The sequence below is a fragment of the Ceratotherium simum genome, chromosome 31 (assembly GCF_057802395.1).
Source record: "Ceratotherium simum simum isolate JZ-2026a chromosome 31, ASM5780239v1, whole genome shotgun sequence".
NCBI lineage: Eukaryota > Metazoa > Chordata > Mammalia > Perissodactyla > Rhinocerotidae > Ceratotherium > Ceratotherium simum.
In genome coordinates, this window is record NC_141930.1 from 23,072,831 (window position 1) to 23,096,998 (window position 24,168).

The window sequence follows — 24,168 nt, forward strand, 5'->3', positions numbered from 1 at the left end:
GCTTCCACTGGGAAGTGTTTCTCATTTGCTATGGCTTTCTTAAAGAATCATTCCTGCAAGCCATGAGCAAGTCAAAATCATTTAGGCCTCTGCCATTTGTGTTGAATATACAGAGCAGTCTGCAGAGTGAGGGGTGGCCATTGATTGTTTTGATTTCCTGTTTCTCCTTCTTACAACTAGGTATTGCTGGGGTTTTTCAATTCTGTACCATTGATCATAGGCCAGAGGCAGAGCCAAAAGTAATCAAGCCTTTTGTCTTCATTCTGGAGCTTAATTTTCTAGATTGGACCACTTCAGGAAGAACAGAGTGTCATTGATCTGTTCAATAGATATTTACGGAGTTTATAATATAAGCTATGCAATGGGATTTAAGAGAGAACATAAGAGATCTCATCCCTGCCCTCATAGAATGTATATTCTAGTGGAGAAGACAGGTAATAAAGTAAACAAGTAGACAAAAATAATTATATGTTGTGAAAACTAATATAGAGAAAATCGTGAAGGTAGGCAGGGAAGGCTTCTCTGATAGTTGATATTCGGGCTAAGACCTGTTAGATGAGAAAAAACTAGATATGTGAAAATTTGGGGAAATAGTATTGCATGCAAACAGAACTGCAAGTGCCAAGATCATGAGATGGCAAAGAGGTTTATATATTCCAGGGACTGAATGAAGGACCACACAGCTGGAGAGAAGCTGAGGTGAGTGTAAGAGTGTTGTAAAAAGAAAAAGACTTAGGAAACAAGCCATGATAAAAAGTCTAGATTTTTCAAAGGCCAGTTGAGAAGTCAACAGTTTTCCATTTTTCAAAAGATCGTTCTAAGGATTGTACCGAGAATAGATTTGACTGGGGCGAAAGTGGAAGCCAGTTGGGTGGTTATTGTAGCAGGAAAAGTGAGTAGGAGAAAGGTGGTAGCAGTAGAGAGAATCCAAACAGAGAAGTGAGTTGTGTTTTGGAGGCAGAACAGCAGGTGGAGATGACAGGAAGAGATAAATGAGGATGACTTAAGTTTCTGATTGAGCAGGCAGGCTCCCATCAGCTGTGAGCCATCAGCAGAAAAATTACAGCAGCTGGGGAGTGGGCACCCTGACCCTGTAAAGGGAGAAAGGATGGAGCGGTGAAAGACAAAAAGAGACAGTTACAAAATCAAAGAAAATAAGTGGAAATACCATGACTTGGAAAACAGAGTCTACTGCTCTTCTTGTTGGTAACATAAATTTAAGTAATATATTTTACCATCTATTTTTTTTTACTTTAGAAATAAGAAAATATTGCCCATTTATCAAGTAATCCTAAGAATGATGAAATCAGTTCATTTAAATCTCCTCCTGATGTTACCTAAACAACTTTTATTATCATGTTCTAAGTTTTGGCTCCAGTCCGTTCAGTCATACTGTTCATTATATAATTTTCATGAAAATGTATAATATTTGTGTCCATTTATTTTGTTCTGATCTTTTAATTCATTCAATTGAATACCTTAGTCCCATAGCAAACAGCACTTTAAAAAGTAACTCTATTGCTGAGTCTTTCATTTATATTCACAGCTGGATTAGTTGAATATTAGAATTAATACAGTTTTAGTCTGTAAGTGTATATATTCATTGTTTTATCTAAAGGATTAATATAAGCTCTATTCCCTCAGTCTTTGAAGGTTTGGTACACTATGCATGGCACCTTACACGTGTAAATAAAATCGTATTGCTACAAAAAAAATACTGTGATGTTAAAATGGAACTGAAAATATCAAAATGCACTTGTGATTTAAAATGACTATGTAGAATATGTGTGTGTGTGTGTGTGCGTGCGTGTGAGAGAGAGAGAGAGAGAGAGAGAGATCTCTGTTCACTGAAACAGCTTAGAAACATCACCCCAGTAGCAATGAATACTACCAGTTCACACTGTGTAATATGATTTCCCAGTAAAAAGAACCAAAGTTATTCACCTGAGAAATGATAAACCCAGGTGTGGTGTGATGGTGCTCAGGGCAAGCTGCCCCAGGAAGCACCACTCTGGTATGCAGATTATTTCGAGCTAAAGACAATAAAAATATTTGACCTCCCCCACTAACTGCCTAAAAAATCTGACATGGTGGCTCATTCCTAGAACAGATCTTCTATCATGATTACTATAAAAATAATATAAAATAGATGTTACAATGAGAGGGGCACCAAGCCCCTTTTATCAAAAAACTCTATCTCTCCCTGACCAAATTATCAATAGATGACCCTAAAAAAAATTGTCCTTCTCCCCTCTAAAGTCCCAGGCCACTACCCACCCCCAACACGTTCCTTCGCCTTTAGCTACAATACTTAAAAAAACAGCTTAGACAGAGAGACGAGTTGCTCATTTCTGAGTTTCTCCCATGTATACATGTTATTAAACTTGATATTATTTTCTCCTGCTAACCTGTCTTGTTGATTATTTGGCCAGCCAAAAAAACCTTAAAAAAAAGGGCAGAGGGTGATTCTCCCTCTTCCCACTACAGTTTTGGTGTAGTCGGCAGGATCCACACTGGCTGGCAAGGTGCCTTCTCTGGCTGGAAGACCTGCCTTCTCCCTGGACTACTGCAGATGATGAGATACGGGAACGCCTGACGAAAGCCGGCAAAAGGTAAGACTTCTTACCACATCAGCCTCCCGGAATCTCTATCTGCAGAGTCCGGCGGAAGGAAGTGGTGAGAATGTTTTCTCTTTCTAAATTTAGATTGGCAGGAGAAAATATTTGGGAAACTAGTTTCTTGGGCTTTTAGTGACTCTTGGTTTAAATTTGGTAGAGTACTCTTGGTTTTGATCTTGATCCCTTTTCCTCCCAAACGTAGTCTCTGTTTTTCTCTTTTGTCTGTGTCTTTTGTCATAAGAAGGAACTACCATAGGGTAGGACGCAGGCATAGGCCCTATAAGCCTGCTCTCCGGCCCGGCCCCACAGACTGGTGAGTTTGCGGGTCTCACCAGACCGGCGTCTACAAACTTTGCTGTGGGTTATTATGCACATGAAGTGAAGGTCATTGCCAAGGGCATCTTGGAAGCCAAAAAGGCCGCAAATATGGTGGGCGCGGGTCGAGCAGTTAAGAGCCATTAGGGTGCTCGCCACTTTCAGAAGACTCCCGTGTCAGGATAATTTGGGTCCCGGAACGGGGTAGATGACACAGGTCCCCCGCCAACTGCAAGAAAATGTCCGTGCAACGACGAGGTACTCTGTAAAGCACACAGTCCCCAACCCCGCGGCATCTCCCCCTCTAGGTATTATTCTGGCTCCAAGAGACCTAAGGCTTGGCTAAAGCTGTCATTGTGCACATAAGAAAAAAAAAACAAAACCGGATGAGGTTTTTCCTTCTGTCTTGTTCTGTGTCCTGAGAAAACTTGGCTTTGTGACCAGTGAGAATATTCTCCTTGGTCTCCACCATATGGAAGGTGCATTTACCGGGGTGTACCTTGGTGGCCAGTCGAGTAGACTGGGGTTCCGAACTGTCTCTGTCCGGCTGTGCCAAGCTCTCAGGGGAGTCTGAATATCTTTGGGAGTGAATTCTGTGGATTACGGGGGCTACATCATCTGCGCCCTCATCAGGGATGCCTCTTGCGCCTCTTGCGTCCATGGTGAAGATTTATTCTAAGCGTGGAAAGTTACCTCCGGGTCTTTCCTTAAAAAGGCTTATTGGTTCGAGTCACTATTGGAATAAATATACAAGTGAAGATCCTACTCGTCAATGGCCAGACGACAGATCCTTTGAATTGGAAAAACTTCTAAATTGGGGAAAAAAAAAATGTTTTGAGAGCTCTCACATAATTGCTTAATTGGTACCTAAGAATTAAGGCCAGAAAAAGGAAGGGAAAAATTTGACTAGTCTTAAGACCTTGACTCAGGTTACAATTGAATTGAGAACATGTAAAAGTGTAAGTGTTGATAAGATTATAAAGGTTGGAATGTTTGAGCTAATTTTATACAAAGAGGTTACATCAACTTTGCCTGAGTATGTTTTAAAATGTCTGACTGGGAATGCTTCTCTTGTCCAAAATTAAAAGACCAAGACCTATTGATAAAAATCTTAATGATAATTATGTTTAAAGGTATAAGAGGTGACGAAATTTACATAAAATTTTGTAAGAAAAAAACTGATGTTATTTCTATTACAGAACTGGTTAACAAAAATAGTAATTTAAATGATGGCTAATTTTATCTGAAGTGTTATGAAGTCTTGTAGGCAATTTAAATAATTATTGGGAATAAGTAACTAAATAGTTGTGAAAAAGATGAATGTTGGATGAACTTTAAACAATAATTATGTGTTATGGTGGTTACTGCTTCCAAACTCTTTTTGGTAACTTAAAACTTTAGAGTTTTGCTGAATTTTATGATAAAAATTCTCTGAGTATCATCATTTCCAAATAAGATAAGATATTAGACATTGATTGCTAAATGTACATTTGTCTACTTTTGGCTTTTCATTACAGGAAAACTAAAAGGTGTTTTGGGTCTATTGGTAAACATGTGTTTTATTAAAAGATTGTACTATAAAGTAACATATTTCTAGAAGTTATGAAATATTTATAAATTTTCCAAGCCACAAGATACTAATGTAAAAGAAAGTTTATAATTGTTTACTTAGTTTTTACTTACAAATTAAGGTTTCTAAGGGTTAAAATTTCTAATTAATATATGTGATTGAAGCTACTAAAAAAATTAAGAAAAATATGTCTGTGTACAAGAAAAGTAAGATGTATAAAGGTACAAAGAATGGAAATATTTTGTTTGGTTAAAAAAGATAAATTTGTCCTCAAGTACTAGGAGGGAAAAGAAAGACATGGGACAAATTCTGAATGTAAAAAGAAAGTTATAGAAGGTTTGTGGAAGAGAAATTCTGGAAAAGGAGTTTTTGCATGGTCAAGTTGGCTAAGATTGAAATGAATTTAATTAAGTAAATGAGTTTTAATAGCAGAAGTAAGCTGGTGCAAAATTGAAATTTCTCGTAAAAGGATAATTTGCTTAAACTTGATAAAGAGGTTATAAAAGATTTTTCTTTCCCTTTGAGTAAGTCTACCTAAAAGAGAGAGAGAAAAAAAAAACCTGTTAAAATAATTTCCTATGTTCAAAAGACTAAGGTCTCTCTATTAAGGCTTTTTGGACTGTTAATGCTATGTTTGCTTTGACTGTTTATATTTTTGACAAGCTCCCCCAAAATTCATATCTTAAAGTCTTTTTTTAACTTTTATTTCTTTGAGAATTTTCAAAGGGCCCTGGAACTTCTCAAAGAAATTTGCTCTCTTCCTATAAGGAAAAAGATACTAAACTTATTAGGCCTATTCAATATGTTCAATTACACAGAAAGCATTGTCAGACCAGTAATGATAAGCCTGCTTAGGTGCTATTATGTGGGCAAATGTTATTGACATAGGTGTTTTAAAATTGTATAACATTACTGAAATTCTGATCTGTCCTGGTTATCAGTCATAATTCTGGTTATTATTATTTTAAAGTGTTGTATGTCACAAAATTAACCAAATTTCCTTGTCATTTGCCATTTTGAGGTCTTGTTGTTTACAGACTTATTTCTTTGCTCTAATGCTTTTGCAAAATATGTTTCAACTTCAGAAAAATTCATGGAAAGGACTCTGATATTTACACTGGAATACAGGTTTCTGACAAACTTTCTGATCATAAAACTGAACTTGGTAAAAAAAAAAATTACAGAAATCTGATGGAAAAACTGACTTCATGAAGCTGCTAACAAAAAGATTGGGATCAAAAATAGATTATACAGGACTGAATGAACTGATAAAGATGATTATAATTTTTATGATTTTTCGTTTGAAGTATTGCTGAATTTTTAATGTTTTGTTTTTTTCAGATTTAAGGAAAACTTTTTCTCTTTTCTCCTGAACTAGCTATGACTTATAGCAATTTGGTAAATGATACTTTTGTAAGTAAAATTGAAATATTTATCTTTTTCTCTCTACCTGATCCCTCGAATTTAGAAACTCTTAGTAAGTGAGTATTGTTGTTTTCATGGCAATATAGTTATTTGCATAAGTTCAATAAGAATCTGTTCTCCTTATAACAGGACACAATTGGAAACACTGGTTCTATTACCAAGGTTGTGACTGGAACATCACATTTACAATATAACCATACAGCTTTTGAGAAATGAAGATTGGACTTTATGGAATAAAGCCACGTAAAAATATTGGCCTGGTACCTTATGTTCCAAGCAGCACTTACCAGGATAAGTAAAGAATGTCACTTATCTGGCAGGTACAAGGAACCTTGAAATATTTTGGGGAAACCTCGGAATAGAGGAATTCACCAACATTTATAGGTATTGCAGGCAAAGTCTGATGACAAAATCCTTGGCTTGGCTTTCCTGGCCTCGAGAGACCTTTAAAGTTCAATGTGAGATTCCTTATAAAAAGTTCCAGCAAAGCAGATTTAAAAGAGCCTATGTGATCCACTGCTATTCTTGCTGTACTTATGTAAATAATTGAGCCAACTCTATTAGAACTAGACTTATTTTGCAAACTAGTTTTAATTTTGCTATCTTAATAAAAATGAGGGTGATTTCAGAGAAAAAAATTATATTTCAGTAAAAACTATTTCAGTATAAATTTGCGGATATTAGATCCTAGTTTTGTTGTCTTTTGAGGTTTTTGTTTTATATCTGTTGACTGGACTGGATCCTGATTTCTTCTAGTCTCCTGAAATATCTGGCTACAGATGTCCAAACTAATGTTTTTAATTTTTTCCATCATTTTCATTTGAAATCACTGAAAACTGAACCTGCCCTTTTTCCTGAAGCCTTACAAACTGAAGCTGATGAACTTGATATAAACTTAAGAGATGACCTGACGACACCATCAGAGACATTTTAAACTACAAAAGATACTTTGACCCTGACACCTAAAATTCTTCTTCACTGGCTGTCTTCTGAACTCAAAAACTGGTTTACAATTTGCTCTAACCATTAACCTTGTTTTTCTTTCGTTTACACAAATATGCTTTTGGAGTCTGCCATACTATTGGCACAATTTAGAAATCCTGTGGATTCTTAACTTCTGCAAGAACTCCTATTGCTAATGGACACTTAATTGCAGCCTTATTACAAGCTATTCACCTTCCTTCAAAAATTGCCATTGTTCATTGTTCAGCCCATACTAAGGAGACTGATGTCATATCTTTAGGGAATGACAGGGCTGACAGAGCTGCTAAACATGCAGCTCACTATGGACCCCCTTATCCGTTTTCCACCCAATTTTTAAATCTGCCTTTATCCCTGACTGATGTTATTAACTATTAGGCAAATGCCCCACAATCTGAAAAAGACAATTAGATACGAAAGGGTGCCAAACAATTATCAGATGGATTATACATTGGACCAAATGGACTTCCAGTAGCTCCTTTTCTTTTGACTTTTTGGCTTGCACTTATCTCCCACCAAATGGGACATATGTGCAAACGGGGGATAGTTAAGGAACTGAAAGACAATTGGTTTTGCCCTGGCATCCGTAAAATTTTCTGACCAAATCACCTCCCAGTGCACAACTTGCAAATCTTACCAAGTCTCTGGGAGAAATCAGTGTGATCCAGGAAGTCCTCCCAGGCCCACGCTGCCTTTTGCGGCACTCCAAATGGATTTTATGGACTTGCCTTCAGCTTTAGGTTACTCTCACTGTTTGGTTATTGTCTGCATGTTTAGTGGATGGACTGAATGCTATCCGACCAGACATGCAGATGCCACAACAGTGGTAAAGAAATTAATAACTGAAGTTATTCCTCGCTTTGGCATTCCTTTATGGATTGAATCAGACCAAGGAACTCATTTTACAGCAGAGATAAACCACTTGCTTGCAAAAAAACTCTGGGGTATTCATTAAAATTTCAAACCCCATATCACCCTCAGTCATCAGGGCAAGTGGAATGTAAAAATCTAGATATAAAAAGAACTCTAGGAAAAGTCTGTCAAGAAACTGGACTTAAATGGCCAGAGGCTCTGCCCTTGGCCCTTATGAAGATTCAAAATACTCCAAATAGAAGGCATAGACTGACTCCTTTTGAAATAGTTTTTGGACATCTGATACCTACTGGCGTCTCTAAACCTTCAATTCCTGGATTAAATGAATATTATGGGAACTTAAGTGAACAATTTGATGCTATGACTTGTTATATACAAAAATTAACTAGTATACTTGAAGCATATTGTCAACAGGTAAAAGAGGCATGGCCCCCACCTTCTGACAAGCCTTGCCATCCCTTTCGACCAGGAGACCGGGTGTACATCAAGGTCTTTAGAAGAAAACACACACTGTCACCTCGCTGGGAAGGACCTTATGAAGTCTTACTGACGACCTGCACTGCCATCAAAATAAAGGAAAAATCTTCCTGGATCCATGCGAGCCACGCCAAAATAGACCCAGAACATCGCTCTCAAGACAACTGGGAGATAATCCCCACAGGTGACCTTAAACTAAAGATTTCGAGGGCCAAAACCCAGGCCCCAGAAGCAGCCGACATCACGAAGTAGACAGCTTTTCCCAAGATCACGGATCGAAAAAAACCTACTTTGACCCATTTCCTCCCCCTTGCTTCAAAACTCCCTATATATATATACACACTCACACACACACAAACTATTAGTAAATATATATATATATATATATATATATTTTTAATCATTTATTAGAAAGCTGACTGGAGAGTGCTGGTCTCTATCTGTCCTTCTTCCCCTCTCTAAGTCTCCGCTATGGGCTCTTTTCCGATCTGTGTCTTGCTTTTACTAACCCTCTCCTTTTCAACAGGTCGGGCACAGACCAAACACCCCCTCGTGCCAGTTTACCAAGCCCTAGCCACGCTAACTAATCAATCTGACTGTTGGTTATGTCAACAGCTAGATAGTGCAAAAGAACCTGAACTAGTCTTTGTTCCTGCTGATATGAACACCTGGTGGACTAAGTACGGAAAATGGATGAATAACAGAGTATGGTATCCGCAACAAGGGAAACTTCACTCTGCTTCTTCTCCTGGTGAGTCACTTGGGCCCCAGAAAGACTACTTAGAAGGTCAAGGACTGTCCCTTGCCCAAGTACAAACAATAGGTGAAAGTTTTTCCCTCTGCATTAAAAGTAAACATGGCGCTGGACCTTTCCTGGGTGACATACCGAGACAATATTGCAGTCAAACTCTGTGGTTTGATTCCGCAGGTGGCATCTTCAGAACTCTCAAGGGAATTGTAAGTGACTCTATCACTACTCCCTCTGGCACAAACATTTGCCAAATCACCAAGTGCTCTAGATGGCCTATGAGCCACCCGTGTGCAACTTGGGGTATCACAGCTATCTGCATGGTTAGGCTGCCCAATGCCACAGACTATATATGGGTGGATCAAAAATCTGGACTCACCTGGTCAGGTGACAAGACCAGGCTTTATAGCTGCCAAAATCAGACTGCAGGCCTCCTGTACCAGCTATTCCACAATCTATTCTGTTCTCGCAGACTGACAGGAGCTCATGGGAAATGGAGATGTTTAGGTAGTAACAGTACAAGTGGCACAGATCATGAAATAGTCCAGATCCTGGGAACTACAGACTCAATTCTAACCTTGTCTTTAAACTACACTGGTCTTTTCATTTTATGCGGCAACAAAGTGTATAAAAGATTCCCACCTAATTGGTCAGGACGATGCGGACTTGGATACCTGGCTCCTTCTGTCACCAAACACTCCACCTTAAATGCTAGCCAAATTACAAACTTGGGTTCGTTTGTTCCTAAGATTGTGCCACATAAACGTGCCAGTCGAAAAATCGTGGAAAATCCATTTGTGTATCACAACTCCAAGTTCTTTTCAGCCTTGAGAGTCCTAGTCCCCAGCTTTGGAGATTATGAGTTGAAAAAGGCAATATTAAATCTCTCTATGGTAATGGAGCAAGAGTTCAACACCACCATGCAAACCTTGAACATACTCCAGTCAGAGATTAACAGCCTAGCATCTGTGGTGCTCCAAAATCGACATGCTCTAGATGTGCTCACTGCCCAGCAAGGAAGAACATGTACAATCATTGGAGAAAAATGTTGCTTTTATGTGAATCAAACAGGTCAAGTAATATCTAACTTAAATCTATTAAAAGAGAAGATTGACATTTTTCATCAGATAAACGAAGCTAACACATTTTATTAGACTGACTTATTTCCAGGATTGGGGGACTGATTTAATGGAGTGTGGAAAAATGTGCTCCGATTTGTTCTTTTCTGCCTGTTCATCCTCATGCTAATCTACGTTCTTTTCTCCCTTTGCAGACTTCTTATCACTCAGATACTAACACGATTTCTCTCTCCACAATCACCAGCTCAGCTTTTAATATGTGAAACTTCTAGGGAAGTTTCAGAGGAGGGAACTGATGGTGCTCAGGGCAAGCTGCCCCAGGAAGCACCACTCTGGTATGCAGATTATTTCGAGCTAAAGACAATAAAAATATTTGACCTCCCCCACTAACTGCCTAAAAAATCTGACATGGTGGCTCATTCCTAGAACAGATCTTCTATCATGATTACTATAAAAATAATATAAAATAGATGTTACAATGAGAGGGGCACCAAGCCCCTTTTATCAAAAAACTCTATCTCTCCCTGACCAAATTATCAATAGATGACCCTAAAAAAAATTGTCCTTCTCCCCTCTAAAGTCCCAGGCCACTACCCACCCCCAACACGTTCCTTCGCCTTTAGCTACAATACTTAAAAAAACAGCTTAGACAGAGAGACGAGTTGCTCATTTCTGAGTTTCTCCCATGTATACATGTTATTAAACTTGATATTATTTTCTCCTGCTAACCTGTCTTGTTGATTATTTGGCCAGCCAAAAAAACCTTAAAAAAAACGGGCAGAGGGTGATTCTCCCTCTTCCCCCTACAGGTGCAAGGAAGGAACAAGGAGACTGTGAAATATATTCTTGTACTAGAAAGCAAGAAAATTTTCAAAAATTGATGAGTCACATTAAAAGGAGGTAGGAGTCAGTAGGAAGGGTCTACCTTTGGCTAAATTTATGATAATTTGAATACTAAAAAGAATAATGATTGAGGGAGACTAAAACACATTGAATCAATGAAAATCAGTAATTCCATAATGCTCAGAAAAGAAAGGCAGAAAAACTCATTGTTAATATTCAAAGCAGCTATTTAAACAACACCTGCTTTGTGATTTCTACTCAATTTTGCTGTGAACTGCTCTAAAAAGAATGAAGTTTATTAATTATAAAGGACAACTTCACTTGAAAAAAAGAGTAAAGGAAAAGAATTAAGCATTTATTTTGCCTTTCCAGTAGGAATTGTATATCAAGGTAACCAAGTTGATGAAGTAAAGCTCTACATTACTGATGAATGTCAGGCAACAAATGTAGAAGAAACGGAAGAATTTTTTTTTTCTAAACCATAATTTTGCCAGTTCTAATGAAATTATTTGATTCTTTTAAGGATTAGCAATTGGTTATAAAGAAAATTAAGTAAACAGTGAATTCATGTCCTGCCAAAGTACATAACACAGATTTCTTTTTGGTGTCAAGTAGTAATTATATAATTATAATGATAAAAATACCATATTTCAGAACTTCTGAAATGTACATAAAATGATATTCAGGAAAAAATTTATAGCATTAAATGTTTATAGTAGGAAAAAAAATACTTAAAATTAATGAGCTAAGCATCCAGTTAAAAAACTTTAAAAGAATAACAAGTTCAAACTAAAGATGTTAGAAGAAAAGATGAATAGATATAGATTTAATTAACAAATATTTGTTACATGCCTACGCTGTTCTGGGATGTGGAATTAATCCATGAACAAAACAGACAAAAATCTCTGCTCCAGTGGAACTAACAGTCTAGTATGGTAATACGGACCATAAATATAACAAAAAAACAAAAATATTTCATGTTAGAAGATGAGTGCTATTTAAAAAGATTAGATTAAGAACATTGGAAATACATAAAAGCAGAAATTAATTAAAAAGAAATCAAAGGATCAACAAAGCACAAATTTGGTTCTCTAAAAAATCTAATAAAATTAACAACAATAAAATTAACAACAACAAGCTTGAGTGATCAAGCTTGACATTACTTGTCATTGTCCAGGTGTGGCATGGTGGTCTCTCATATATGGGACAACGGTCAGTCTTAGAATAATGTGGCAACATTTAGAAGTTTAAAATGGGAATGCCTTATGATTCTGCAATTTTACTCCTCTGCATTTATCCTAGCTCACATATACACCTGTATACACACATAAGAGTGTTTATAGCAGCATTGTTTGCAATAGCAAAACTTGGAAACAACCTAAATGTCTATCAAAAGTTAATAAATTGGTATTCATGCAATCACATGCTATGTGAAGTAGAAACAAATTAAGTAAGCTTATATATGTTAAAAAGGATGGCTTTCTCAAACATAATGTTGACAAAAAGCATCAAATTGTAGAAAAAAGATTGTATGACTTCAGTTATATAAAGCTTAAAAAGTTGCACAATAATACTATGTATTTATTAGGGATGCATATATTTATTAATATTTTAAAGAAATACTCAGTTATAATAAACATTAAATGCAGAATATAGGGCGAGAAAAGGGATTCAAGGAATAGTAAACAAGAAAGGTTTAACTGTGTTACAAAAGTTTTATGTCTTTATTTCATTGGTGATATCATGAGTATTTGTTGACTTATTTCATTACTTTGTATTAAGTATTATATATTGCTTGAAGATAAAAATTAAAATAAAAAAAAAATCCTTCCTTTTCTCTTCATTCCAATTGCCACTACCCTAGACTAGCCAACCATTGTTTCTCTTTGAGACAATTGCAATGACCTCTAAATGCAAGTGCTGGCATCTTCTCTTGTTCTCCTCTAATTTATTTTTCTTATTACGACCAGAATAATATTTTTTAAACTCTAATGTGTTGATGTCACTAGTTGCTTAAAACACTTCAGTGGTTTCCCGCTGCCCAGAGATAAAAGATAATTCCTTGGCATAGCTTGAAAGGTCTTTACTTACCCTGCTTCTAATCACTTCTCCAGACTCCTTGATTCTCTTCCCTTCACACTCCACGCTCTAGCCACACTGAACTTCTTTCCATTCCCTAAATGAACTGTTCTCTCTAACATGTTGGACTCCACACCCTTGTTCCATCTTCATAGAATATTGTCGTTCACTCTCACCCTTCATCTCCTTCCTCTGTCTCTGCAATCAACCCCTCCCCATCCTACTTACCTGGCTGACTCCTATTTATTTTTACGTTTCAGCAGACACATCACTTCCTCTGGAAAGTCATCCCTGGCCCCTAGAAGGTCTGGGCAACATAACCCTTCTATATGCTCCTAAGTGCCCATTCTTCCCTATAATTTTATATCTTTATTTGGCTGGGATGACACATTACTTTTTTTATAATCAGTTTTCTGACTTACCTGTGAGATTACAAATCAACTGTGATCTGCACTACTTTCCAATACCAAGCTCACAATGACAGCTCAAAATATATATATATTTTTTATCAAATGAATGAATAAACCTAACTTCTGGGTTTTTGAGGCACAATCTCAATTGAGAATTGAGAAAACCTAAAAAAACAGAAAGCCACTGCACATCCATCAAAGTGCCTCTTATATTGCTAGTGGGAGTGTGAATTTGTGCAGCCACTTTGGAAAAAGTTTTGTATTCCCACTGAAGCTAGATATGCGTACACCTTATGACCTAGTGGTTCCACTCCTGAGTTTGTAGCCAGGAGAGATGAATGCATACTTCCACCAAAGACTTGTACAATTATGTTGTTAGCAGCTTTTAATAGCCAAAACCTAAAAGTGGTCCAAATGTCCATCAACAGTAGAATGGATAAATAAATGTGTTATGGTCATACAATGGAAGTTGCACAGCAACGAGAAAGAATGAACTGCTGATACACACAAAGACATGGTTGAATTTCACAGACATGATGTTGAGCAAAGGAGGTCAGTCCCAATAAAGTGTATACCATACGATTCCATTTCTATGGGGTCCTAAGAAAGGCAGGACTGATCTGTGGTGATGAAGCTTGGAATAGTGAGGATAGGTACCGATGAGGGAAGGTTGTCACTGGAGCTGGGAATTATGTGGTGTTGGAAAACCACATAATTTCTTCAATACCACAAACCTTTCTTCTATATGAAGAAAATTGGGGTTGCAGGGTTTTGCAAATTTATATTTTCTCAGCTCATTCATTTCGGAGTTGACATGAGTCTTATCAGATGCATTTCTTAAGAAAGGAGAGTGTGGAGAGGATCAGCAATCTTTCTCAGGTGTAATAAAAATAATTGAGACACTGTGCAAAACTAGGAGGAAAACAACCATGGTCAAAGACCCAATCCCCTCCCTTACATTAGCTTGTCTGTGCCATTTGATGCTGTTGGAAGGAATCAAACAAAAACTCCCCATTTCCTAACAATGACTCTAAAGAAATCATTAGTCCTGTTAGAAGAAATGATGTGAATGAAACCCACTTTTACTGCAGGGCCACCTAAGGAGGGTGGGAGAAATACATTGAGAAGTTAACAAAAATATGCAATTTGCAGAAAAATTTTTTCTTTTAAATATCAAACTCCCCCTTTCTTATTTTTGTTTATTTTTTAGTTGTCCATTCATTAGCCATGTCTTCCTTTATGATGGTTTGTCTACTTTTTTTTTTTTTTTGGCTGAGGAAGATTCACCCTGAGCTAACATCTGTGCCAGTCTTCCTCTACATTGTAAGTGGGTTGCTTCCACAGCATGGCCACCACCAAGTGGTGTAGGTCTGTGCCCGGGGAACCGAGCCCAGGCCGCCTAAGGGGAGAGCACCAAACTTAACACTAGGCCATGTGGCTGGCCCCTGGTTTGTCTACTTTAGATGTGCATCAGGTCCATTGGGCAGAACAGGGATGTCCCAGTGAAAACAGCCTTCCAAAAGCTTCAAAGGACTTGAGCACTGAAAACATGTCATGCCAATGATGCCTCAAATATTAATTATTTGTGAAAGTATAATGTTCATTCAGAGATATTGACATTTATGGTACGTAATTGCTGTACTTGACTACACTAAGATTTGCCTAAGGAAGATTTTTTTAAATAAGTATACATTTCATTTGTAATCTATGAATTTTAAACACCTGCAGTTTACTTAGTTAATTACCAAGCTCATTCAACACATCTGGCTTCTCTGTCTTTGTGTTAATCACTAATTATTTGATCACAATGTTATGCCTTTTATGCTAATTAGGATTTTGAGACCATAAAATTGTGCTACCTTTGTGCTTTACGCCGGCACTAATGTGTTATATTTATACTTTGGTGTATTCATAATTCACGCATGCATATGCATGTATGCACACATTTCATTTGCACAATAGAAATTTCTCTTTTCAATCTGTTTTTTTGCTAAGTTTACCACCTGGAAAGAATACTTTTGCTTATTTTTCTATTTTGGTAGGAAAAAGTCCTTGTTTGAGAAAAAAATAGATGTTTGTTTTAATGTAATAGAATTCATATTAAAGAAAGGAAAAGCCATATAATCCTTTTAGTTGTTCTCTTTTTGAAGGGTAGCTGGATAAAGACAACAATATTGGCATTTTTGACCTATGGTTGTGGCTGCTGGTGTGGTTTAAAACTCTCTGCAAAAGAAGACTTTTTTTTAATTGCTTCCTTTGCTAAAATAATTGTGAAGGCTGGAAAGAGGTCTGATTAATTGCAAAGTTGGATGTGGTAAAAACCTCTCTGGCAGGTTCTTATCTGTCACCATCAATCTCAAGTCACAGAGTAACCATCTTGGACGCCTTACAAGAGGCAACTTCTGGGGATCTGGAAATTTCAGAGAAATGACTCAAATACAACTCTCTGGGTGCATTTCATTGTGGCTGTGAGATGGGTTAGCCCATTCTTTTTGCCTAACTCTTCATTAGGGTCTTTAGGGTTACATACAAATCTATTGGCAGGGGGTGGTGCTAATTCCTTTGCTGTGGGGGTGGAGCTGAACTGAGAATAAAAGCCCACTTCTGCCTACTGTAGCTATATTGATTTTGAGAATATTATCTCTCTTCATATCTCTATGGATCCCTTGATATGACAGTAAGCAATTGTACCAAATTTGGAGGTACCGCATGCCAACATTAGTTCTATGCCCTTCATCTAAACAGGATTGTTATCACTAGCCAGATATTCCCTGAGTGCACAAAGTCCAGTGACCACAAAGGAGGTACCTAAATAGTAAACATTGTTTTATTTGATTACTATTTAATTATTTGGGGGGGCATGATAATAAAGGTCATTTCCTTTTTTTTTTTAACCCTATGGCTGTATCATGGAGTTATCTTTCCTAGGGTTAGGAGCTCAGTGTGCTTCCATGCCATTAATTAATTCACATTAGAAAATGAATGATTTCACTATTACTAGTAATGATTAATCCCAGTAATTGTAATGTCCCTACATGAAGCAAAGACCACATTTAGCTCTTCCTTAATTAAAGTTGAATTTGAAGTTTTACAAACAATATTTGAATCCTTTTCAATTTGGAGATCATGAGGAGACATATCAATTTCCGGTTGTTCACATTACAGGTAGCAGCTACTCTTAAATCAAAACATCCAACTTTTCCAAAAGCATACTTACCTATACTTTCCATCATCACCTAGATGACTACATATACTATTATTCAAAGTGGAAAACCCTTCCCTTTCATAGATCTGCCTTTAGCCACCAAACAACCCTCCTGCCGTGAACTGGAATTATTTCCGGGAAGACTTGCCAGGCAGAATCTTCAAGGGATGTTGGGTCAGTTATTGTGGTGACATCTTTTGTAGTGTCTGAAGTGATAACAGTATGAGGTCACAAGTGCCTGTCTATGCTCTGTCCTATTTCCCCTTTGTCTAAACACAAAGGAGCCTTAAAACAGTGTAGGTTTCCTCCTTATGAATATAAAAATCTCACTATACATATAGATCATTATAAATTTTAAAATCTCATTAGGTCACAAGATCTTCTCTGAGAATGACTGCATAAATTTTTCCTTGCTCATCTCTTTAATAGAAAGGCAGTTTATAGTCATTGTTCTCTATTCATCACAGTGTAAAATATTTCCTATTTTCTTAATTAGCACTCTATAATCGAGAAATATATGATCTATATCAATTAAAATATATTGCTGCATGCCAAACAAAGGTATTTAGAACAACTTTAATTCAGAGCCATTATGTAGAAAGTGACTCACAGTCTGATATAGTTTTCCTATCATTGATGCTTTGAGCATCTTGTCAACCAGTGATGAGGCCTGGGGGCATCTTGTTTGTTATTTGAGGATAAGTATTGTGCACCCGGAGCTCTGTGCATACTGAAAGGCTTGATACAGGGGAAAAGGTTTGGGGAAGTGGAGTATGGTTCAGTCAGTAACCGGAATATGCCCACACAGTCCCTGAGGCTGGAAAAATCTCATCAATCGTGGGTCCAACTCTTTTTCTCTGAGTCTGGGAATGAGATATACAGTTTTTGAGGAAGTCTAGCACTTTAAAAATTAATTTGGAGGCTTTCCAGAAATAGATCAAACAGGAAAATATTTTTTTCTTTTTACTGTCAAAACTATCATTCCTGTAGAGATTTATTTCCTCAGTGAAGGGCAGTGTTTCCAAGGACCGTGCTTGGCTGAGGAAGAACTTGTAGCCCTCAGAGGCAGGAGTTGAAACACAGACCTGGTAAGGGAGACTGAAAAGGCAGTTTGCCTAGCATTCTAATCACAGTCTCACTGTTCAGGAAAAAAATCTCAATTTGGATAGCAGGCTATTGGCTGATTTGATTTTTTTTTTCACCTTTAATCAAAGGAGAGGGAACGAGTAGAATGGGCAGTTGCACACTCTCTAGATCCTTAAGGAGTTTAATTTTCATGGACCTGTTTAACGTTCTCTAATTTCAGGCCATGTGCCAAGTAGCAGCACTAGAATACTTTACGCCAGTTACATAAAATTTCAATTTCAATTTAAAAGTCCAGGTAGTTTCTTTATATTTTAAAATTGAAGCAGTCTTCAGCAAAGGAATATGCTATCTGGTACATCTGTCCCTATTTGGGGAAAGTTATATTTTTAAATTTGTAGCTTCTAGATGTGACTCTCATAAGGGGTATATTACCCCAGGACAGACTAGGCCATGAAGAAAGGCACTGGAATTGGAGAAAATGTGTGACATAAAGTCTATAAGGGCAGAAATCTTCCCAATCATCCCCTCGCCATGATTTTCCATTAGATCAGAGACCAGTACGTGCATGGTCCTCAGTCAAGATCCAGGAAGGGAAGGGGCAGATGCATGCTGGGTAAGGATGGACTGACATCACATAACTCAGAAGAAGTACAATTAAGTGAAAGGTTGCTGAAAAGATAGTAGCCACCTTTCCTAGTGGGCAAGGTAACTAACATGGGGAAGAACAATTTCCCTCCTCTTCTCAACTCCTTCCCATTGTCCAGAATCTAAACAGTAGTTTCTCTCTGAGTGATACAACAAATGGGACCAATTTGCAGTAGGAAGCCATGTAACTTGATGGCTTGGTCCATCATTGGCTTTGGGGAATAGTGTGTGGAAAAAAGAGCTAGAAGGAAAAGGGGAGAGGGAATAAATGCTACCAATGTCAGAGAAAGGTCGACTGCCTGGGCCTGGGAGAAAAGAGAATTTTATGAGGACATTCAGTAAAGCTCGAATCCATGCATTATATACAATTATTGAAAGAGAGAATTCAAATTACAGGTAATAATTCCATTGAGAATTTTTGTAGCTATTTAATGATTTATGGTACTCTTTGGTCGTTTATTTTACTCATGACTATGAATATTGCTCTCAAATTCACATAGCTTATAATAGAATGTACCACACATAATGCATATTTATTTACTAACATTTAGAAATAAAGATGTTCCTATAATTTAATGTAAATGCATAAATGTGTTAGGGCCATCATCTCATCATAAAATACCAGGAATTGTTATTAAAAACATTCTGGGCCATTTATATAATGACTCTCAATATTGGAAAAAGAGGGTTCTAATTTTGGGATGTATAAATTACAGCTTAGTTTGATAAATACTCAATTTGGTCATAATTACACATACCATTAGGGCTTTGGTTTAGTGTCTGTGTGAGAATTGTGATAATTCTTTGCTAGGTCAATTCTTGTATCTGATTGAAATGTATGCAGTGGGTTAGAGAGAGTGTCAACCATCCCACAGCATTAGTGTTGGAGATAGTTGAAATTTACCTGTCAGGCAAAGCACAAGACAAATGCTGAGAGTCAACTGAGAACAAAGCCAGATGCTCAGACTCAAAAAACAAACAAGATCTCAGCCAGCTGGAGGACAGTGAGTCATAGGACCAGCTCATCCTAGAACTTTTCAAAGCTTCTCATTGTGGACTCAAGTCTTGAAGGCTAGTTCTCAAAAGGATCTAGCTAGGCTCCTAGTCAAAGCAAAGAGTTGCCAATGAACAGAATTAAAGAAGTTCAACAGCAAAACCAGGATCCATTTTTAGTAGGCTAGTTGCTTCTGATGGTTCTTAGACTTTTAATGAAGTGATGGCAGATCCTCCCTGCCTTTTTTCCTTACCCATGCTCCCAACTCTACCCTCTTCCATGCACACCTCTTGTCCCACAACTAGGAAAAGCAGATTGATGTGGAGGAGACTGTGGAGGGCTCAACTTTTATAGGAAAGAGGAAGGAAAGATAGATTCCAAACAAGCCTTCTCTGATCTAAGTTTCTACATCACACACAGGTTAAATACAGTATTGCAGAAATTCTGAGGACAATCCTATGCCTAATATTTACCTGGGAAGCAATCATAATATTCTGCTTTTTTCTGGACTTATGAGATGGGAGTGGCAGCAGCAGTGCCTACCCAATGACATTTGTCTATGGTCTTTGTCCAGCCTTGGACATAGCCAGTCCATAGTCAATAGTACACCTACTTTTTTCTGCTAATGTGAGTCCAGCTGTGTAATAAGAGTGCTCCATGAACTCAGCATCCTAGCTGCACCAAGAAGCAGAACTCCGGTCAATGGAGATACTACCACTATTGGGATAGTTTTGTGTCTCCTTCTTGCTCTTTGGCCCTTTCTGAACTGTAGTGTAATTTATCTTTTTATAGCCTGTCTTCCACTGATTTTATACTTCTCAAGAGCTGGCATGGATTCATTTTTGTATACACAGTGCCTAGCACAGAGCCCAACATACAGTGGGTATGTAATAAATGTTCATTGAATGAATTATTGGTTCTTAAATAAAATAGCATGCACACTTTAAAATAAAACGGTCAATTCCATTTGTATTAAAGAGTTAAGCATAAAATATAAACTATAAAAGAATTAGGGAAAACAAACATGAATATTTATCTTCGGGTGAGAAAGTACTATATAAACAAAAACAGTAAAGAAAGAAAACAAAGAAAATGATGGAGAACAGACATGATAAATTTGCTTGAGATAGCTAACGAGAAGGAGAATTGGCATTGGAATCAAGCAGACACTTGTGTTATGCTAAGATACTTTGAAAAATGGTTTTGCCATAATTGAATATTTTCAACCATATGTTAAAAGGAACAATATTCATGTAAATAATACTGTGTTTACACAGATAAATTTGTTCAATGCATTAAGGAAAAATGCTACATGAAATAAACAATATGCATTAAAATGTATTTTAAAAACTTATCAATGGATAATTGGTTTGGCTGTATTTTTCGGAGTTTAGTCAATTAACCTGGTGTCCGTCAGGTGTGATCCCGGAATTAAAGTACTAGGGAATTACATCGTTGTAAAATATGTACAGTTTTACAACTCCATAAGGATACAAGAAATGGTCCTTCTATTTACCACAGCCTTTTCTGCTGAGATTGGTTTACAAGTAGTCTAACCAAGAAAATTCACGATTGTGGGTTAAGGAACCTAAGAGATAATCAAGAAAAAATCACGTTCTGGAAAAGCCATAATCTTTATTCTTATACCTACAATTTTTGCCATCTGATTCACCATCACAAAGACTTTGGGGGGTAAATTATTGTGTGTTTAGTAAATTTAACAGGTTTGAAATTCTATTTACAAAGCCTATTTTCTATACTCATATAGAAACTGATATTTATTAGAAAGTAACAAAACTAAATACTTTTTTTAATAAGAATCTTAATCTGTGTATATAACTATTGGACACAAAATTAATTTGATCAACTTAGAATTTAAAGTTATCACTTCATCAAATTAGCTGCACGATGATTATTCATTATTTGGTATTGTAAAGATACAACTTTAATTACAATAAAGCATAAAACACAACTTTTTTTTTAATAGACTTGTATTATGTGTCAATCTTATTAGGCAGAAATCACTAATTGATAAAGCAAAGAGTAAAGCATTGGCAGACATTAAAAAATCACCTTTCAAATTTGAGAAACTTAATGTGTTATAGGGAATATTCTAATGCTTCTAGAAAAATGACTCAGTGAAGTATTTACAAAATATAATATTTACAAAATATAAGTATTTACGAAAAGACTTTAGCTAGAAAACGAATATTCTTTCTATAGATAAGTGTGACCATTTAGAAACACAAGCCACAGGATAACCACTTGAATTGTGGCCTTTTCATATTTCACATTCTGAGTGTGAACCTATTTTCAGCTGTAGTCAAATCCTGATTTGCAGCAAAATTCAGTGCTAACCCTTGATCAGATATCCTTCTGCTACAGCAATTTTTTGGGTAGAATTGAAACTATGATAATTTAACTGTGGAGGTGGCCTCCTTGATAATTGTGTATATCAGACGTAGCTTCAGTAGCAGGTGTTAATTTCTAGGTAAATTTTGGTTGGGCTTCTTGAGAGATGATCCCTAACAGCTGCTGTTCTCTAAGTTTTTTTCTGAGATTTCCAGTTTGCAGGCCAAAGGGAGCAACTCCCCAAGTGTCTATTAGAGTTCTGATGCCAGCTCTTTAGAATGATATTAATCTCTATGCCACAGATTCATGTATTTTTTAATCTACTTCAAGAGCAAAAAGGATATAATGGCCCATTAGGAAACATTAAATCCTGATCATTTCATTAATGTTCTCGCTAATATGTGTTCTATAAACTTGCTCACTTTTATAACCAAGATTCTCGTGTCATGGGTTAATGAGCCACGTAGCTTCTAATGTTGCACATCTGCCATTAATCCATTATCAGGGAAGGACTAATCTATCGTCCTAGCAGATGGATCAGAAGTCCTGTAGGGGTAAATGAACCCCCATCCTTTATTGCTGTGTCTTACTATTCACAGAGCATTTTCACATTCTATCATATTTGATTCTTAAAACTATTCTCTAAAGTCAGGAGGATGTGTATTATTAATCTCATTTGTTTGATGGGCCTGGCAGGGACTCACAGCATCTTGTGTACTATTGACCAAAATGGGCTGTGAGAGGGGGTCTCCTCTTATTGGGAAGGTCATTGTCTGACTGTGTAGTGAGGGAGGATGAGGACCAATGTATAGTTAGTGAGAATGATCGTGGGTAACCTAGTCCCAATTTTTGGATGAAGTGTCAGTGTTTCAACCAAATAGCAGTCACATGGCAGAGGAGAGAGGCTGACTTGCCCCTTGCCTTCTCCATTATGCCTTACACCAAATTCTTTGGGTGCACCAATGCTAACAGCTTCTACATCATAGTCACAGTAGACGAGAACGGTTGTTGAGCCTGTTCCATTATGCCCCACCCCTGCATGGCCCTGTGCTCAGGGGAGGTGACTCTGCCTTCAGCTCTCGGGTGTCTTGTCTGTTGGTCTAAGGGTAAAGCTGTTATCCTATCTGGTGACTGTTTCAGGAAAAGGCCCGAAACCCAACTCCTGCAAAGCAGATATGTGAGAAAATCTACTGCAAGGACTGAAAATTTCCATATCTAAGAGAGCACCATAATTTCTTTTTCTGGACACTGTCACAGGAGCATAACAAGAAGAAGAAGAACAACAACAACAACAGCTAACACATGTGTAGCACATACAATGTGCCAGCCACGGTTCTTAGCACCTCGTGTATTTTAACTGACATACTCCTCGCCACAACCCCTGGGTAGATGCTCTCCCTCTTCTGACATTGTAGATGAGGAAACAGGTACCGATATCTGAAGCTCAGAACTGCTGCGACATTCCTGTCTCCAGTCCTAAATCAACACTGCAAGGTCGTTATTCTCAGTGACGTTTGAATATACCTGGGCTCCACGAGTTTAAATAATTTGCTTTAATTGATAGCCAGTAAGGAGTAGATTTGATTTTGGAAGCCAGACTGATGTGGCCAAACAGAGACATTGTAGTAACCTGGGTCCTTGATGACATCACCACATCAACCAACCTCGAAACCTGCTGTACTTCTAAGCTTTGGGGCTCGAGATGCTCAACGTCCTCAACGTCTGTGGTGCTTTGAATCAGGGTTTCTGTTACCTGCAGCATCAAGTTTCCCAAGTGATGCAAGACTTGTATTTTAGCACCAACTATGGATGTAGCTGCTTGTGTCTGAGTTTTGAGCTCCTGAGTTTTCCCTCTGAGGGGAAGTATCCTTTCCCTTTTTTATTTGTAAAATGGGAATGATAACAGCAACTACTTCATACACGTGGTGAGGATCAGATGATATAATACACACAAAGCACTTAAACCAGTGACCCAGGTATAGGACGCATTCACTAACATTTAGTGACTATTAGTGATTATTTTATTATTTTTATTATAAGTATTATTATTTTATTATTAAGCCTTGGTATTTTTCTAACCTGTAAAATGTGAATAATAATAAACTTGTAGGGCTGTTATGATTAAATGAAACAACTCATACAAAGTATTTAGCAGAATATCTGGCATACAGAAAATATTCAATAGATACTTGGTATATTCTTTCCAATTAAGTTTTATTTTAATCAAAATAATCTACATATGATGTAAAAGGAAAAATAAATGCTGAAGACTTATAACCAAAAAAAGTAGTCACTTCTACTTTGAGTTAAAGCTATCCTAACATGTCATTTTTCTTTAAAAAAATATATACATTAAAAAATAATACTGTCATCTTTTATGTAAAGATTTACTCCTTCAATAAACCAGTCTGAATACAAACTTCATACTTTTTTTTTTTATTAATGAAAACCAATTACAGTCTGTGTAA

General features: G+C 37.1%; 2 protein-coding genes across 4 annotated transcripts in view; one reads left to right on the forward strand and one right to left on the reverse strand.

The window, feature by feature from the left end:
- Window positions 1–24,168, reverse strand: part of NKAIN3 (sodium/potassium transporting ATPase interacting 3) — a 627,619-nt gene that overhangs the window by 158,245 nt on the left and 445,206 nt on the right. The window lies entirely within an intron of this gene.
- LOC147913042 (endogenous retroviral envelope protein HEMO-like) overlaps window positions 8,680–24,168 on the forward strand; it is a 46,152-nt gene continuing 30,663 nt past the window's right edge. The window contains exons 1-2 of the mRNA XM_087420355.1: window positions 8,680–9,010; window positions 9,188–9,900. Of these exons, the coding sequence (XP_087276481.1) occupies window positions 8,731–9,010; window positions 9,188–9,900 (993 nt within the window). The 5' untranslated portion in view covers window positions 8,680–8,730. The remainder of the gene's footprint in view (window positions 9,011–9,187; window positions 9,901–24,168) is intronic.